This window comes from Aquarana catesbeiana, linkage group LG07 (assembly GCF_042186555.1).
Source record: "Aquarana catesbeiana isolate 2022-GZ linkage group LG07, ASM4218655v1, whole genome shotgun sequence".
Classification (NCBI taxonomy): Eukaryota; Metazoa; Chordata; class Amphibia; order Anura; family Ranidae; genus Aquarana; species Aquarana catesbeiana.
The window spans coordinates 278,696,553-278,715,422 of record NC_133330.1 but is presented as its reverse complement, the minus strand read 5'-3'; the positions used below and the strand labels follow the sequence as shown (position 1 = coordinate 278,715,422).

At 40.8% G+C, this 18,870-nt stretch overlaps 1 protein-coding gene across 1 annotated transcript in view; it reads right to left on the bottom strand.

Annotated features, from left to right (window-relative positions):
* SEC16B (SEC16 homolog B, endoplasmic reticulum export factor) overlaps positions 1 to 18,870 on the bottom strand; it is a 367,224-nt gene that overhangs the window by 213,108 nt on the left and 135,246 nt on the right. The window contains exons 10-11 of the mRNA XM_073592046.1: positions 14,189 to 14,301; positions 3,927 to 4,038 (exon numbers count right to left, since the gene is read on the bottom strand). Coding sequence (XP_073448147.1) covers positions 3,927 to 4,038; positions 14,189 to 14,301 — 225 coding nt within the window. The remainder of the gene's footprint in view (positions 1 to 3,926; positions 4,039 to 14,188; positions 14,302 to 18,870) is intronic.

Sequence of the window (18,870 nt, the reverse complement as noted above, 5' to 3'; positions counted from 1 at the left end):
ACAGCAATCTTTAAGTCTGACCACAGATTTTCTATTGGATTGAGGTTTGGGCTTTGACTAGGCTATTCCAACACATTTACATGTTTCCCCTTAAACCACTCAAGTGTTGCTTTAGCAGTGTGTTTGGGGTCATTGTCCTGGTGGAGGGTGAACCTCCATTCTAGCCTCAAATCACACACACTGTGGTACAGGTTTTGCTCAAGAATATCCCTGTATTTAGCACCATCCATCTTTCCCTCAACTCTGACCAGTTTCCCAGTCCTGACTGCTGAAAAACAGTGTTTTTTGGGTGATGTGATGTGTTGGGTTTGCACCAGACATATCGTTTTCTTTGATGGCCAAAAGGTTCAATTTTAGTCTCATCAGACCAGAGCACCTTCCTCCATACATTTTGGGAGTCTCCCACATGCCTTTTCGCAAACTCAAAACGTGCCATTTGGTTTTTTGCTGAAAGTAATGGCTTTCTTCTGGCCACTCTGCCATAAAGCCCAACTCTATGGAGTGTACAGCTTATTGTCGTCCTATGTACAGATACTCCAGTCTCTGGAGCTCTGCAGATCCTCCAGGGTTACCTTAGGTCTCTGTGCTGCCTCTCTGATTAATGCCATCCTTGCCCGGTCCGTGAGTTTTGGTGTGCGGCCGTCTCTTGGCAGGTTTGCTGTTGTGCCATGCTCTTTCCATTTGGTTATGATAGATTTGATGGTGCTCCTAGGGATCATCAAAGATTTGGATATTTTTTTATAACCTAACTCTGACTTGTACTTCTCAACAACATTGTCCCTTACTTGTTTGGAGAGTTCCTTGGTCTTCATGGTAGTGTTGGGTTAGTGGTGCCTCTTTCTTAGGTGTTGCAGCCTCTGGGGCCTTTCAAAAAGGTGTGTATATGTAATGACAGATCATGTGACACTTAGATTGCACACAGGTGGACATCATTTCACTAATTATGTGACTTCTAAGGTAATTGGTTGCACCAGGGCTTTTTATGAGCTTCATAACAAAGGGGGGGAATGCACATGCCAATTATCAGTTTTTTTATTTCTTAAAAATAGTTTTACGTATATATTTTTCTAATTTTACTTCACTAACTTAGACTATTGTGTTCTGATCCATCACATATAATTCAGATTAAAAAAAACATTGAACAAATGGCTGTAACGTAACAAAATAGGTAGGGGGGGTGAATACTTTTGCAAGGCACTGTGTGTATATCTATCTAGATAGATAGATAGATAGATAGATAGATAGATAGATAGATAGATAGATAGACACACACACACTCACCAGCCACTTTATTAGGTACACCTGTTAAATTGCTTGGTAACACAAATTGCTAATCAGCCAATCACATGGCAGCAACTCAATGCATTTAGGCATCTAGATGTGGTGAAGATGACTTGCTGAAGTTCAAACTGATCATCAGAGTGGGGAAGAAACGGGAATTTAAGTGACTTTGAACATGACATGGTTGTTGGTGCCATACGGGCTGGTCTGAGCATTTCAAAAATGGCTGATATACTGGGATTTTCTCGCACAACCATCTCTAGAGTTTACAGAGAATGGTCTGAAAAAGAATAGATATTAAGTGAGCAGCAGTTGTGTTGACAAAAATGCCTTGTTGATGTCAGAAGTCAGAGGAGAATGAGTAGACTGGTTTTGAGATGATAGAAAGACAACAGTAACTCAAATAACCACTCGTTACAACCAAGGTATGCAGAATACCATCACTGAACACACAACACATCGAACCTTGAAACAGATGGGCTACAGCAGCAGAAGACCACACACCAGGTGCCACTCCTGTCAACTAAGATCAGGAAACTAAGGCTACAATTCGCATAGGCTCACCAAGATTGGACAATAGAAGATTGGAAAAACGTTGCCTGATCTGATTAGTCTCAATTTCAGCAGCGACATTCAGATGGTAGGGTCAGAATTTGGCATAAACAACATGAAAGCAAGGATCCATCCTGCCTTGTATCAAGACTGGTGGTGGTGTAATGGTGTGGGGGATATTTTCTTGGCACACTTTGAGCCCCTTAGTACCAATTGAGCATTGTTTAAATGCCCATCCCTTTAATACTACAGTGTACCCATCTTCTGAAGGCTACTTCCAGACGGATAATGCACCATGTCACAAAACTCAAATCATTTCAAACTGGTTTCTTGAACATGACAATGAGTTCACTGTACTCCACTGGCCTCCACAGTCACCTGATCTCAATCCAATAGAGCACCGCTGGTTGGCACTATGGACCAAAATCTCTGAGAATTGTTTTCAACACCTTGTTGAATCTATGCCACGAAGAATTAAGGCAGTTCTGAAGGCAAAAGGTGGCCGGTGAGTGTATAAATATATATAAATATACATATGCACACATACACAAGGTTTATGACATTACTGTTTCCCATAGGCCCAACACCAGACAATACTTGTTTGTGTAGCCATCACATTTGCATTGGATTTCATTATGTAATGAATAAATATCTTTGGGGTTGATTTATGAAAACTGGAGAGTGCAAAATCTAGCGCAGCTGTGCATGGTAGCCAATCAGGTTCTAACTTCAGATTGTTCAATTAAGCTTTGGCAAGAAAAAAAAACCTGGAATCTGATTGGTTTCTATGCAGAATTGCACCAGATTTTGCACTCTCCAGTTTTAGTAAAGTAACCCCTTTGTGTTGACATCTATTGGCAATCCAGTGTAACTATAAATGTATTACTGTATTCTGAAGTGGTACACTCCAGTTTATCTGCATGTTTGGATTCGTTTGTTTAGTCCTTAGCTAGACCCCTCCCTTCTTTATCATGTTCTCTCAGTTTATTCCAGCCTTCATAGTGGGCCATTGTCCATTTACACGTTAATTTGACTGGTGAACATTCAACGTACTGGTTTTATCAAGTAAAACTATGTTGGATTAAACTACCATGTCTTATTGGGGGAATGAGCTGTTTGTGGAGGGTGCTTGTTTTGCTTACGCAATCTAAGCACTGAAAGTGTCATCTCTATAACTGATCCAGTTTCGGTGAGATAGCTTAATTTACAGTCTCAGTAGCTCAGCAGACAGTGACTCGATCCAATGGACATCTTGCAGATCATAGATAGCTTTAATCCAAAACTTGTGCAGATCATAACAGCTGAATATCAGATATGTCAACAAAATGTAGGATGTCTAGCTCCAGCAGAATACAGTACATATGGTGAATGGAGGCTAAAGCATGAAGAAGGGTGGAACTAACAACACAGAGCAGCCCCTAGCTACGGAGTAAGGTAGTGACAAAATTATTGAAGAAAAAACAACAATGCATGTGTAACATGATAGTCCAGTGGTTCTCAACTCCAGTCCTCGGGACCCACCAACAGGCCAGATTTTAAGTATTACCTTGGGGAGTTGCAGACTAGAATACTGCAATCCCTGAGCAGCAAATTATATCACCTGTAATGTATTTCAGCTATCTTGCAAACCTGACCTGTTGGTGGGTCCTGAGGACTGGAGTTGAGAACCACTGTGATAGTCCTTATTCAGCAGGTGGCCATACTGGCCAGATGGACAGATCAAAAGGAGGTATGTCAATGCATAATTCAGTGCTTGAAACAGAACACCTCGTAGTCATAAAAAAAAATACAAAGCATTCCATGAATAGCAGGTGTGCTGAGTGAGTGACCTGTGTTCGGCGTGCAGAGGAACAGCTGCTCATACAGTATTTAATAGATTGTGGCTTTCACTATAGTAGTGCTGAGTAAAAAAAGTGATTGTCAGCTTCCTCAGTGGTCTCTCCGGTATGTGATATGCATACTCATCTTGGTCAAAGCTGGACCATTGTAACTATGCAATAAAGATCAAACCTAAAGTTCAGCTGTAAGGGATGCCAAGGTTGAATAAACAGACCTAAGTAGAGCAGAAAATTTCTTAAAGAAAGTTGACTTACTTATGATTACTGCCCAACAATACCAGACGGTCTGACTTCTTGTAGAACTGGCCGAGAGGGATGCCAGCTGTCAGGTAGCAGCAGTGTCCAGCCTTTGTGAAACCTTTGAGAACTGAATATTGCATAAACAAAGTAATTTTAGTACAACATTTTGTATTGGAACTGTTAATTACATTACTTTCCCATCTGCACAACAAAAGCCTTATTATAAACAGAGCAGTGAGATAACAAGGGTGATACCCCAAACAACCAATGCTAGCTTTCATCTTCTAAATTATAGTTTTCTTTCCTGCAATCATGGGTTACAGGAAAGAAAATCGCTGACAGTGCTCCCCCCATGGAGCTATTGTGTTCTATACAGCCGCTGGCAATAATTACATGAAAGATCTGACAGGCTGGTTTACCCAAGTTGGGTACAATCAGCCTGCCCACACATGGTTCAAATCTTAGCGGCCCCTGCTGAACCAGCTGAGATTTGAACAATGGCGTCCCTAGGGTGTGCCAGAGGGGGCCCTGACTCCCCCAACATTATGTTGTGCCCCACCATGTGCCCCCCCCCCCCCCCCCCCCCAATTAAAAAAAAAATTTTTTTTTTTTTTACAAAAAGGCAATGTCTAAGAGGGAGAGCGTCCCCAGTCAGCTCCTGCGGGTGATTTCTCCCCCCTCCCTCTGCTCGCTGACACTGCATAATGCGAGCGCTCACACAACCACGGCCGCCCGATCTGCTCCTTCCCCTGCATCCTCATTGGCAGGGAGAAGAGCGAGTTGCAGGAAGGACTCCACCAGGACTCTCAGTTACTGAAAAAACAGACTGATTTCTCCCATCCTTAGGACAGGAGAATCAGCCTGTAAATTCCAAGAGATGCCAGACCAGCGCTGTCAATAGCAGGGCCAGGACAGCAAGAGGAGGCTGGGGAACCCCACAGTGGCAGAACACCAGGGCCCAGTGGCAAGACAACCTTTGCAACCCTGATAGTTCTCCCACTGCTTTGGACCCTTATATTTTCTTGGTATGCTGGTGACATAGATCTCTTGTTTTCTGCCACCCTGGGGGGGGGCCCAATACAGTAGGAAGGGAACTCACTGCAGAACACGTGAAAGGGATGTTGTGGGATTGCAGTAAAGGGCCCCGGGATATATATATATAATTGGATTTTATAGTTGCCCCCCTACTTTTGTCCCTGTCCCCCCATGTGCCCCCCCTAAATATGAAAGCTGGAGACGCCACTGGATTTGAACCGTCTATGGCTGGCTTTAGACTCTGATTGACTGGTTTGGACCACACCTTCTTCTGCACTAACCTTTATAAATAAGACCCATAATATGTGTATACACTGCACAGTCAATGTGGGAGAAGGAGTTTAAGTGACCCCCAGTAGAACAGGTTGCCTACACGTGTTATCATTGTATCATGGAGACTTCCCTATTTTATAATTTATTACTGGAGGGGCTACAATATATTTAGAGATCAGGTAGTTATATGCACAAATGAATTGTGACCTTTTGTACAAGACTCAGCTTTTACAGACTGCAAATTTTTGCTCCCAACCAGGACCAAAAATAATTAACCATGGGGTCCTATGGGAAAATTCTGGGCCCCCCCAGCAACCTTTTAGCAACTGGTAGTGTCAACTGGGGCCCCACAGAAACTGGTAGTGTCAACATGTCATTGATTTTTTAAAAAAGAGTATACTTAAATCAAGGACAGGCAGCAGGAGAGCTGCCAGCACGATCAGCACATTACCAGGGACCAGTACCTTGGATAAGAGTTATAGTCATAGTAGCATCATATATCATTTGTTGATCATTATAACGACTGTGGATATGTATTCTGCAAACTGACTATGTTACCCTTGATCCTGAGGACGCAAAAATCTATGCAAAATGTATTAACGGCGTTATAATCGGTGCAATAGTATAATAGTATACAATAGTATAATTTATATTAGTAAATGTACAATGCTCTGTGTGAAAAATGACATATTTTGGATGCTCTTTTCTATGTACCAAGCATTTTTAAAACGTTTTATATGTGATGATACGAGTAAATGTTAACTTTTAGTAGTAATAAATTATATTTTGTGTGTATATACAGTGCCTTGAAAAAGTATTCATACCCCTTGACATTTTCCACATTTTGTCATGTTACAACCAAAAACGTGAATGTATTTTATTGGGATGTTATATGATTGATCAACACAAAGTGGCACATAATTGTGAAGTGGATGGAAAATGATAAATGGTTTTCAAAATTTTTCTTGAGTCAATACTTTGTAGAACCACCTTTCGCTGCAATTACAGCTGCAAGGTTTTTTTGGGTATGTCTCTACCAGTTTTGCACATCTAGAGAGGGACATTTTTGCCCATTCTTCTTTGCAAAATAGCTCAAGCTCTGTCAGATTGGATGGAGAGCGTCCGAACAGCAATTTTCAAGTCTTGCCACAGATTCTCAATCGGATTTAGGTCTGGACTTTGACTGGGTCATTCTAACACATGCATATGCTTTGAATAAACCATTCCATTGTAGCTCTGGCTGTATGTTTAGTGTTGTTGACCTGCTGGAAGGTGAACCTCTGCCCCAGTCTCATGTCTTTTGCAGACTCTAACAGGTTGTCTTCTAAGATTGCCCTGTATTTGGCTCCTTCCATCTTCCCATCAACTCTGACCAGCTTCCCTGTCCCTGCTGAAGATAAGCATCCCCACAACAAGATTCTGCCACCACCATGTTTCACGGTGGGGATGGTGTGTTCAGGATGATGTGCAGTGTCAGTTTTCTGCCACATATAGCGTTTTGCTTTTAGGCCATAAAGTTCAATTTTGGTCTCATCTGACCAGAGTAACTTCTTCCACATGTTTGCTGTGTCCCCACATGGCTTCTCGCAAACGGGACTTCTTATGCCGTGTACACGGTCAGACGGGATAACCTCCGTCGGCATTTCCGATGGAAACATTTAGAACATGGTCTCTATCTAAGTCCGTCAGAGATGCTGACAGAAAAAGTCAGATGGGGCACACACACAGTCGGAATATCCGACCAAAAGTTCCCATCTGACTTTTTCTGTCTTTCTTCTTGTGCACGACTAATAGTTGCCCTGTGGACAGATTCTCCCACCTGAGCTGTGGATCTCTGCAGCTCCATCAGAGTTACCATGGGCCTCTTGGCTTCTTCTCTGATTAATGCTCTCCTTTCCCAGCCTGTCAGTTTAGGATGGTGGCCGGCCATATTTTGGTAGCTTTGCAGTTGTGCTATAGTCTTCATTTTCAGATGATGGATTGAACAGTGCTCCCTGAGATTTTTAAAGCTTGGGATATTTTTTATAACCTAACCCTGCTTTAAACTTCTCCACAACTTTATCCCTGACCTGTCTGATGTGTTCCTTGGCCTTCATGATGCTGTTTATTCACTAAGGTTCTCTAACAAACCTCTGAGGGCTTCACAGAACAGCTGTATTTATACTGAGATTAAATTACACACAGGTGTACTCTATTTACTAATTAGATGACTTCTGAAGGAAATTGGTTCCACTAGATTTTAGTTAGTAGTATCAGAGTAAAGGGGGCTGAATACAAATGCATGGCACACTTTTCAGATATTTATTTGTAAAAAAATTTAAAAACCACTTATCATTTTCCTTTCACTTCACAATTATGTGCCACTTTGTGTTGGTTTATCACAAAAAAGCCCAATAAAATGCATTTACATTTTTGGTTGTAACATGACAAAATGTGGAACATTTCAAGGGGTATGAATACTTTTTCAAGGCACTGTATATAGAGTACATATGTATAAAAACAGATAGATAAATAGATTGCTATGTATTTTTGTCTCAGAGTAGTGTGATAAAAGTCCTACTGTATATACAGTTTTTTGTGACTTCTTTAATTCTTTCTGTTGCCACTATCCAGGTGCTGCTGACGGTTGATGTGTGTCTGCTGGGACTGGTGGACTCTCTAGCTTTCCATAGGGTCTCTAGAACCCTCAGATTTATTACTCTTCTATGCACGAAAAGCCATTGTACTTACAGTAGATGGAAATCTTCCTCAGCTCCTTCGCTAAACTTCTGAAAGCGGTTGGTCAAATCAGCCTTGCCACTTTATAGGGCCACTTTTTTATCTTGTGGCTGCCCTAAATATTTTCTTAAAGTGTGGGTTATTTGGGTAGAATTACCATCCACGAACATTGACCCTGACACTTCTGGTTGACCTTTATTTTAGTGAAGAATGTGAGTTTTAGTGTACTGGTGCTCTTATTTGTGTAATATTACTTTGCTAGATTAATATATCTAGGTTACCTTCCTCATTTATCCTTAGAAGAACCATGAATTTGTAAATCTGTGAAAAATTATACTGTGAATTCTCCACTGTAGTGGCTTGAGCATACTTTTTGGTTTGGTTGTTGTTTTTTTGTTGTTTTTTTTTTATTATGGTTTTATAACAGTCTATTTTATGTTGGTCTTTGTCTTATTTTGAGCTTGTGTATGCCCCAATATGCTCTGTTTTGTATTGCACTCTACAAGCTTATAATAAGGGTAAGAATTCTCAAAAAGAAAAAAAAAAAAGCTGGAGTTCAGCTTTAAGCTTTGCTTAGCTGGAATCTGATTGGTTTCTATGCAAAGCTGCACCAGACTTTACACTCTCCAATTTCAGTAAATAAAAGGTGACCTGTGTTTTTTTTGCACTGGGAGGAATGCAGGTTGGACACACAGAAAACAATTGCTTTCTATGAGTCTTGATTACACTGCAATGCACCCCAGAAATGCGGTTTAAGGAGCTGCAATCAAATGCAGACATGCTACATTTTATCACAGCATAAAGGAAGCCATTGCATGTCACTGTACAGTAGCACAACACACCACACTGCTGTACAGTGACATGAATGAAGTGTCACTTTGTGCAATTCAAACAAAGTTGAAACAAAAGAAAGGAACTGTGTGATGCGCTGAAACCACCAGCTTACTGCAGCTGAAACAGAGAGCTGCCCACATACTAAACCATTGTGATTTAGTGTGCGGGCAGTGCGAATGGACCCTTACAGAATTTTATGGGTAAATACCATGCCTTAAAATACCTTATATTACCAAAAGTATTGGGACACCTGCCTTTACACGCACATGAACTTAATGTCATCCCAGTCTTATGCCCCGTACACACGGTCGGACTTTGTTTGGACATTCCGACAACAAAATCCGAGGATTTTTTCCGGCGGATGTTGGCTCAAACTTGTCTTGCATACACACGGTCACACAAAGTTGTCGGAAAATCCGATCGTTCTGAACGCGGTGACGTAAAACACGTACGTCGGGACTATAAACGGGGCAGTGGCCAATAGCTTTCATCTCTTTATTTATTCTGAGCATGCGTGGCGCTTTGTCCGTCGGATTTCTGTACACACGATCGGAATTTCCGACAACGGATTTTGTTGTCGGAAAATTTTATCTCCTGCTCTCCAACTTTGTGTGTCGGAAAATCCGATGGAAAATGTCCGATGGAGCCCACACATGGTCAGAATTTCCGACAACACGCTCCGATCGGACATTTTCCATCGGAAAATCCGACCGTGTGTACGGGGCATTAGTCTGTAGGTCTCAATATTGAGTTGGCCCACCCTTTGCAGCTATAACTTTTCTGGGAAGGCTGTCCACAAGGTTTAGGAGTGTGTCTATGGGAATCTTTGAGAATTCTTCCAGAAGCGCATTTGTGAGGTCAGGCACTGATGTTGGACGAGAAGGCCTGGCTTGCAGTCTCCAATCTAATTCATCCCAAAGGTGTTCTATCGGGTTGAGGTCAGGACTCTATATAGGCCAGTCAAGTTCCTCCATCCCAAACTTGCTCATCCATGTCTTTATGTACCTTGATTTGTGCACTGGTCGAAATCATTTGGTGGAGGGGGGATTATGGTGTGGGGATGTTTTTCAGAGGTTGGGTTTGGCCTCTTAGTTCCAGTGAAGGGAAATCTTAAGGCATCAGCATACCAAGACATTTTGGACAATTTCATGCTTCCAACTTTATGGGAACAGTTTGGGGATGGCCCCTTCCTGTTCCCAAATGACTGCGCACGAGTGCACAAACAAGGTCCATAAAGACATGGATGAGTGAGTTTGGGGTGGTGGAACTTGACTGGCCTGCACAGAGTCCTGACCTCAACCCGACAGAACACCTTTAGGATGAATTAGACATCAACATCAGTGCCTGACCTCACAAATGCGCTTCTGGAAAGATGGTCAAACATTCCCGTAGACACACACCTAAACCTTGTGGACAGCCTTTACAGAAGAGTTGAAGCTGTTATTGCTGCAAAGGGTGGGCCAACTTAATATTGAACCCTACGGACTAAAGCTGCATTCACACCTGAGCGTTTCAAAGTCGCACGTTTTGTACAGGTCTCACCAATGTAAAAAGCAGAAAATGCCTGTAATCTGCCCCAAAAAAGCTTATGTGCTTTTTTTTTAGCTTAAGGCGTTTTTTAGGCGTTTTGCTTCAGGTGACAAAACGCTCAGATGTGAACAGGTGCCATTGAAATGAATGGGATTTTGCTTGTTGGGCATTTTTCAGGCGTTTTACAAGAGTTTTATGAGCTGAAAATGCTCATGTGTGAATGCAGCCTAAAACCCCATACACACTATCAGATTTTCTGCTGATTTTTGTCTTCAGATTTACCAAAACCATATAATATGAGGTCAAACCTTAGGAGTTTCAATTTGTATGCAATCAGGCAGGCCCTTGTACTACATGGTTTTGGTAAACCTGAAGACAAAAATCAGCAGAAAATCTGATAGTGTGTATGGGGCTTAAGACTGGGATGCCATTAAAGTTTCATGTGCATGTAAAGGCAGGCATCCCAATACTTTTGGTGTCATAGTGTATATTAAATTCACAGGTAATCCTATGGGAAGGTTATCTTTAAAACAAATTGTCTTGTAACAGGTTCTCTTCAACTACCACTGAAAATACAACACTCAGACATCCATAAAGGACACCTGTACTGGACACCTTTTGAAAATGCCAGCTACCTGGCTGTGTCCGATGCTTACAAACATTGCAGCCAGGTAGGTACTGCAGGTCAGCAATGGCAGCCTATATATTTCTCTCAGTACAGGTTTTCTTTAAAGATTAATTGCCTTTATAAACAAAATGCTAATGTAAATCCCATGTACTATAAGTCAGTGGAATAATGTGTACAAGCAACCTATACAGGAAGTTAATTGTCCTCCAGGGTATTTGATGTTTCTTCCCTGGGGTCAGAATGGCTTTAGCAGCAGTTCTGAAGTGTCTCTTTTCTGCAGCGAACACACAGACCACGCTAGTGACCTTTCAGTGACTGAAGTTGTGTAAGTCAGGATAAGCTTCGGAGGTCAGCATTGAACTCGTTAGCCATAGAATTCACAAAGCACTTAAAAAAGAGACAGGGGGTTGCAATCAGGCTGAAGCCATGTGCGTTTTAAAGGCATGTACAGTATAGGCGGTTAAGCCCAGGATGTTGCTCTCTCTCAGTACATAAAAATGTATAAAACTTACAAATAATATTACAAAGGAATTATTTTAATCAATTGAATTCATTTTAAATCATATAACACAAGTAACAGAGGCAAATTACCATAAATGAGAATGAAAAATAAGTATTTATTTCCTGTGGTCGTCGGCCCCATCTAGTGGCCACAATGCCATAGTTTTTGATTGACTCTCTTTATGAAGAATAATATTCTAGCTGGAGAGAAAAAAGCCTAATAACACTGGTGTTTGAATTAGTATAACGGCTTGTGAAAAAGACTTGAGACATATCCATTTGGAGTTGGACCCATTTCTGTATTCCTCAGGCTCCAGTCACACTTCAAGTTTCCTGAACACCTGACAAAACACACAGGAAATGTGCATTTTGCCTCACGTTTCAGAAACGCACTGCAAACGTGTGTTGGGTTTGCAGTGCCATTAGACCTCCATTTGGCGCATTTTGTTGTGCGGCAAACGTGCTACAAATGTGGCAAAACGCGCACTGAAAAAATGCATGGTGCTCTATGTGATAAACTCCGCGCCACACTAAAAAGAATAATAAATAAATATATAAATAGATTGCTGCTCCCCTCAAAGAGTGATGTGCTCCTAATATGCTCTATGCCCAAAAAGGTTCTGGAGCCCTCTTTGGCGCATTGGTCCCATGTAGGGCAGCCCATTCAAGTGAATGGGCTGCCTTATGTGCGGCACGCGAAAACAAGCAAAAAATGTGCAAAAAAGACGTAAGCTGGAACGCAAGTTCTCGCTACGTGAAGGTGTGAATGTGGCTTTAAGGGCTCTTTTACACTGATGGGCTGGGGAATGGTAAAAACAGGCTGCAACCGCATTTTTAAGACCCCCAGGATGCCAACAGAAATTCTAGCATTACAGCCTGTACATGCTGCAGAAATTTTACCTCAGGTTACAGAGTTTGATAGGCAGTTCCATCTGCCAAACTCACCCATTGAGCCACACTGCAATCGCAAGCCAAACGCTTGGCTCACAGTTGTCACGCGGTCCCACAATGAAAAATTGCCATTCAGCAATAAAAGAAAATAAAACAGGCATGCTGTTATTTAAGAGTCAATATACAATTGTATTAATAGCTTATTAAAAAAAAAAAAAATGGGTCACTTTTATTCCTATTACATCCCTTGTAATGGAAAAAAGCATGACAGGACCTCTTAAATATGAGATCTGGGATCAAAAACACCTCAGATCTCATCTTTACACTAAAATGCAAAAAAAAAAAAAAAATGTAATTTAAAAAAAAAATAAAAAGTTCTCCTTTAAGAGCATTGGGCGGAAGTGACATTTGACATTGCTTCTGCCCTCCAATGCTTTGGAGCCGAGTGGGGGCCATCTTTCCCTCACTCGGCATTCAGGCAGGGAGGAGAAAGGACGCGATTGTCTGTACCGCTACCGCCAGGTCTGGTAAGTGGCGGAGATGACGCAGTGGGAGGGAGGCTTCTCCCGCCACCGATGCGAATCTGCCACAGAGACCAGTTTTATCGTAAAGAGAAACACACGCCATTCCTAAAAATACCCATTACTCTGTAATGTGCCTAAAACGCTGGGTTTTTGATTGAGGTCGTATGTCCGTCTCTGTAAGGCAGACCAGCTGCCTCCTACACCGTCCTGTCCCCTCCCCTACGCGTAACGATACAAGGGAAATTTCGTATCTTTCTCAGGGGGATGCTGTTTGGACGGTGAAACTGTCAGTTAAATACTCGGCCGTCGGCCATTTTCTTGTTGTCTGAGGACTCTGTTATTGTGTTAAATGGTATCACGCTATGGACTTTCTTTTTACTGTTTGCATATGAGGAAACAGCACCAGTGAGTGGTTTGGGACCATACAGCTAACTTAGAATCCCTGAGGTGATTCACATGCGTGGTCGACCAAACTTAATTGCGAGGTCACACACTCTGAGGTAAGCGGCCATTACCTTAGGGTGGGGAGCACCTGAGTGTGGACACCGCAACACGTTGCTTTCACGTTTTTGTTAAGTAACCATTATATATTTAATAAGGACTATATATCAATTATGTTGTACTGACTTTCCTTTGATTAGGACGTCACTGTTATATGCACTATAGCACTTTATGATTCACCTTTGTGGCACCATATATATAACTTTTAAGAGTTTGTTTATCATTTTTTATTTTGTCTGTGGAATATGACGCATAACACAGATTATATTATCACAGCAACGAAGGACTTTATATACATTTTTTGCAATATATTATTTCTTTGCCATTTCATCACCACGTTCTATATATTTTTTTAACTTCATTATTGCAATGTTGGCACTTTAAATGAGTTTGTTGGGAAGAATATCAGCAGATAGCGCAGCATAGTAATTTTTAATTTATATTGTTTTCACACGGCTTTATGAGACGTGATTAGTGCTAGCAGCTGTCGATCATTACTACGCATCAAATAATTTTATTTTTACTTGTATAACTGGTAGCGCGCAAGATCCTCATAGTGTGATTTAAGATTTAACAAAACCCTTTTCAATTATAGTGAAACATATTATTACTACATTTTTATATTTTCCTTAGGCTTCTTGTTCTGTGCAGACACTCATGCCACAAGAGTACAGAATTTCAGAATATGGATTGGGTTTACAGCTGGAAAACCTTGCAAAGAGTAACAACCACAGTTGAAACCACTACAAGAGGAAGTCGCATAAGGCTGGCTTTATTCAGGCTGCAAAACCCCAAATGATAAAACATTATTTATTATTAGAGCACTAGGCCAACTTCCTTACCTAAATGGTCTCCCATGGTAACAATAGCACGGTTGTTCACCTCTGGTTCTCCCATCTGATTGGACAGCATTACAGCCAAGTGAGGCTTCCAGTCTCCCCACTTTGGGTCTCCACTGCACTGTTATAATAAATTGTAAGTAAATAGTGAATAATAAATAAATAAGCTATACAGATACACCCAGAGGTTATGATAATAATAAAGTAAGCCACTAGTAACCAACATTAAAGTAAAACTATCCCTGGATAGGCCATAAAGGCTAATCTCCTCTGGAAATGTTAGTTCCCTGGTTGTCACACACACTTAAAGGTGTATTAATAATAAGATTGAAGAGCTATTCATCCTGTTAAACTGCATGTATATTCGTTCTGTGTGAATGGGGGCAAAGCTAAATCTTATTAGATTATTTTCTCTCCAGGTTGAATATGCTTCATTCATACAGAATACAATGAATCTGGAAAATGCAACATTATGGTCATTAGACGGAGCTTATGATCATAGGGAATAAATACTTATTTACTATGATCAATGGTCCCATCTAGTGGATATAAGATTCACACTTGTAGGGCTCTAAAGTTGGGAGACTTTGGAGTGCAACTTTGATGCAACTTTGGATGGCTACTACTTGGTTGCAACTTTGGCTTTGATCACAAATAATGGTCAACTATTGCACAACTTTAGCATGTAAAACATTCAGCTGTGACATTTTAATGTGACTTTTGAGGGTTAAAATTGAAGTCTATGGCCCTCAGGTCACATGAAAGTCAGACCAAAGTAGTGCATGAACCACTTTGAAGTAGCTGCGACTTTAATTTCACATAGATATGAAAGGTACTCATGGGAAAACATGGGGTGCGACTTGTCATGCAACTTTGATGGTCAAAGTCGCATTACAAGTCGCACAAGTGTCTATGGAGCCTAACACAGTATTTTCCTGATTCATTCTATGAAGAACATTTAACCGGAGAGAAAATAGCCTCACAGAGACGAATGCGCTTGTAGTTTAACAGGCTCTGCAATTTTATTTATAAATATACTCCTTAGACTTCTATGCACAATACTTTATTATATTGTAGATATACACTTTATAAAGATGCTAAACATTTTTCAGGAAAGCATTTTGTGACTGGCCCAGAGCATGAGGTGGAAAGGGAGGGTTATTGATGATGTGACATGCTGATATTGCGTGGTCTTCCCCTCGGCTTAAGCAGTATTAGTTGCCGGAGGTAAGAATATTGCTTTTTTTGCCCTTGCTTGTGATGATGATTTGCAGTGTACATCTGGGCCTGCAACTCTTGACTCAGCATACAGTAGGCTAAGGTATTAATAAACCATACCCCTTTAAGTCCCTTCCACTGTTAGCACAATTTGGTCACGCCCAATATTTGGTGCGCTTCGCATGCCGCTATTATCCCCACCCACTGTTCCATCCCTGTCCCAACCCAATAAAAGTAGGTTTGGTCAGTAGGGTGTCCTCAGATGTCATTTTGAAAGTCTGGTGACCTTATTCTACTGCTGTACAGCTAGGAGACCTTCCCCCCCAGTTTGTGACTGGGCAATAAGGGAGAGGCAGATGACTGCTGAGATCACCACTTTCACCTCCTGTCTGCTTGGGTTGTCAATAAATTTCATTGCCACATCCTCATTTAATGTGAATACTCCTGCTCTGGGGATAACAAGAACCAACTCAAAATCAGGAAATAGATTTTTGGAATTATTTACTATCCGTAGGACTGCTGCAGAGAGACTGCTGTCCTCACAGTCTAACTTTGCCTTCTGCCCTTGGATTTCTTGGATCTCTCTCCTCCAGTCAGCCCAGCCCCCATACAGTTAGAAACACCTCCCAGGGAACACATTTAACCCCTTGATCACCACTAGTGTTACCCCTTCCCTGCTAGTGTCATTTATACAGTAATCAGTGCATTTTTATAGCACTGAACACTGTATAAATGTCACTGATCCCAAAAAAAATATCCGATCTGTCCACCGTAATGTCGCACTCCTACTAAAAATCGCAGATCCCCGCCATTACTAGTAAAAAAATTTAAAAAAATTAAAATGCCATAAATCTATCCCCTATTTTGTAGACGTGATAACTTTTGCACAAACCAGTCAATATATGCTAATTGGGATATTTTTTTTCAAAATTTGTAGCAGAATACATATTGGCCTAAACTGAGGAATAAATGTTTTTTTTTACCTTTTTGTTTGGGATATTTATTATAGCAAAAAGTACAAAATACTGTTTTTTTTTCAAAATTGATGCTTTTTTTTGTTTATAGCGCAAAAAATAAAAACCACAGAGGTGATCAAATACCACCAAAAGAAAGCTCTATTTGTGGGAAAAAAGGACATCAATTTCGTTTGGGTACAACGTCGCACGATCTTGCAACTGTCAGTTAAAGTGACGCAGTGCTGTATCTCAAAAATGGGCTTGGTCAGGAAGTGGGTAAATCCTTCCGAGGCTGAAGTTTTTAATCAACCAGTTGTCCGTGTTCATAACTGTAACGGACCGCCTAGCAGCCCACCTGGGTGCCTCCATCAAGATACAGCTTCCTCCACTCTGGAACCAGGTATTATTTATAGCTAAGCATTGCACCCAAGAACTAGACGACACTAGCTTAGGTGCAAACTGGAACTGACTTTATTGTAAATTCACACAGAATATATACCACACAAGTTTAGGTAAGTGTTTGATCACATTATCCTAAACAATGCAAACTGTAAACAGTAATGTCATGACTGACGGATTACAGATGTCATTTTTACCCCTAATAGCAACCCACTACCCTCTTACCCCAATGACTCAAACCACACCGAGCTTGGAGTATTAAAAGGCCGTAGCGGCCTAATTTATTAAACAAATAATCTTAATATAAAAATATAACATATCAACATTATCTATCATAAATAGAAAACATCAACAACAAAAACAACATCTGTTGAAACAACCTGCTTAATTATCAAGCGTTGGTCTGAGCAATATCTTGACCATCTTCTGTGTCCATAACAGGACTTGCACTGCGGTCCCATCAAATCTATCAAATAGGCCTCAAGCTGACAAGCTGGCTCAGAGACTAGCAATGACCGCAGTGCCCCATTATCACTTTCCGGCTAACCTTCGTTAACCGGGAACCACCATCATGAGCCATATCAACGCTAGCTCCCAAAAAGACTCTTACTTTTTCCATTTACCTGCTTTTTGCCCAGACCAACCCCCGCCACTGCCATGACCTCGTCAAACCCCCCCCTTTTTTTTTTTTTATATATGAACCATAACCATATCTAGTTAACCCTACTGTACCAAAAATTGGGAGGGTGGGCGGGAACTTTCCACAGCTACTGTTACTCCCCTGGGTGGGGTTTCCTTATAAAGCCTTCCTTTATACCTCCCCCTCGGTTACCCAATACCACACCCCTAAAACTATTACTCCCCTGTTACCACAGTCATGTATGCCCTCCACTATGCATTACATGCTGTTGCTGCGGGCTACTCTTTATAGCTAATGAGCAGCTAACATAAACATAAACAGTAAGCTAATTAAACAGTAAGCTAATTAACAACTAGTTATTTTAGACAAGCCTAGGGGTCAGTGCCCACCCAGTTCGGCACCAGTGTTCAAGAAGACCCAGGACTGCCCAAATATCATTAACCAGCTTTCTTTTCCATACATCTTCTCAGTGAGTTTCAAGTTGACAAAGACCCTCATGGCTTCCTTGACTGTTAAATGTGGTAATGTCATCTTGCATTATATAACAGAACATCTTCCTGAATTCTTGTAGCTCCCAAGTGCCAGAGCTCATAGTCAGTAGGCAAGAGGCTACCCAGCAGTACAAAAGCTCCTGTTTTGATTGGGTCTGTCACAATAACTATGTAAGATCAGTAACAAAATTGCTGCATCTAATATGACAGGTGCACTTTGAATGAGTATTCTTTTATTCTAAAATGCATTTTAGCAGTACATGGGTTAATATTCTCAGTCTAAATAATATTAAGCAATGTTTTAAACCTTTTAAGTTACCCCGAAATCTTTGGCTTTTCTTTAATGTGTTTGCCATCTGTGCTCCAATGTACTTTTAGAACTATGTTATCCACAGTGCCATGCCAAGTAAATATAATTAAGGAATATTTTCGTCACCTTGGGATTTTCAAAAACTTAGTGCTTGGCATGCAAAACATATTATTTAATTTCTGCTGGTTGAGGCTAAAACACTGCATTTTAACATAATTGTGTTTTTAAAGGAAATCTTTTGCCAAGCTTTTACATAATCATAATTTCTAGGAAAAATAGACTCTTCTAGTTTATTACAAATGTCTCTATTTGGAAATATATCTTATACTGCTTTTATGCTAATCCTAAATCACCGGAAAGGTCACTAAATGTTGCCATTGGTTAACTCAAGCAAGCATAGAAATTGGCAGTAAACGTAAATGCTGGTCCTACGAGGAATGGTGAACCAAAAACTGATCACAGATCTGATCATTTCAGACAATTTTTTCTCAACACAACAAATAAAGAGAAAGATTTTGCAAAGTTCAATGGGGTTTTACAAAAGAATGCACCAGACTTTTTTAATGAAACCTTCAGTTATTGATCAAATTGCCCATTTAGTGCAACTGGTTCTGAAAGATTCTGTCATCAAATCATCATGATGTTGTTTTTGTCCAAGGTCAGCAATATAT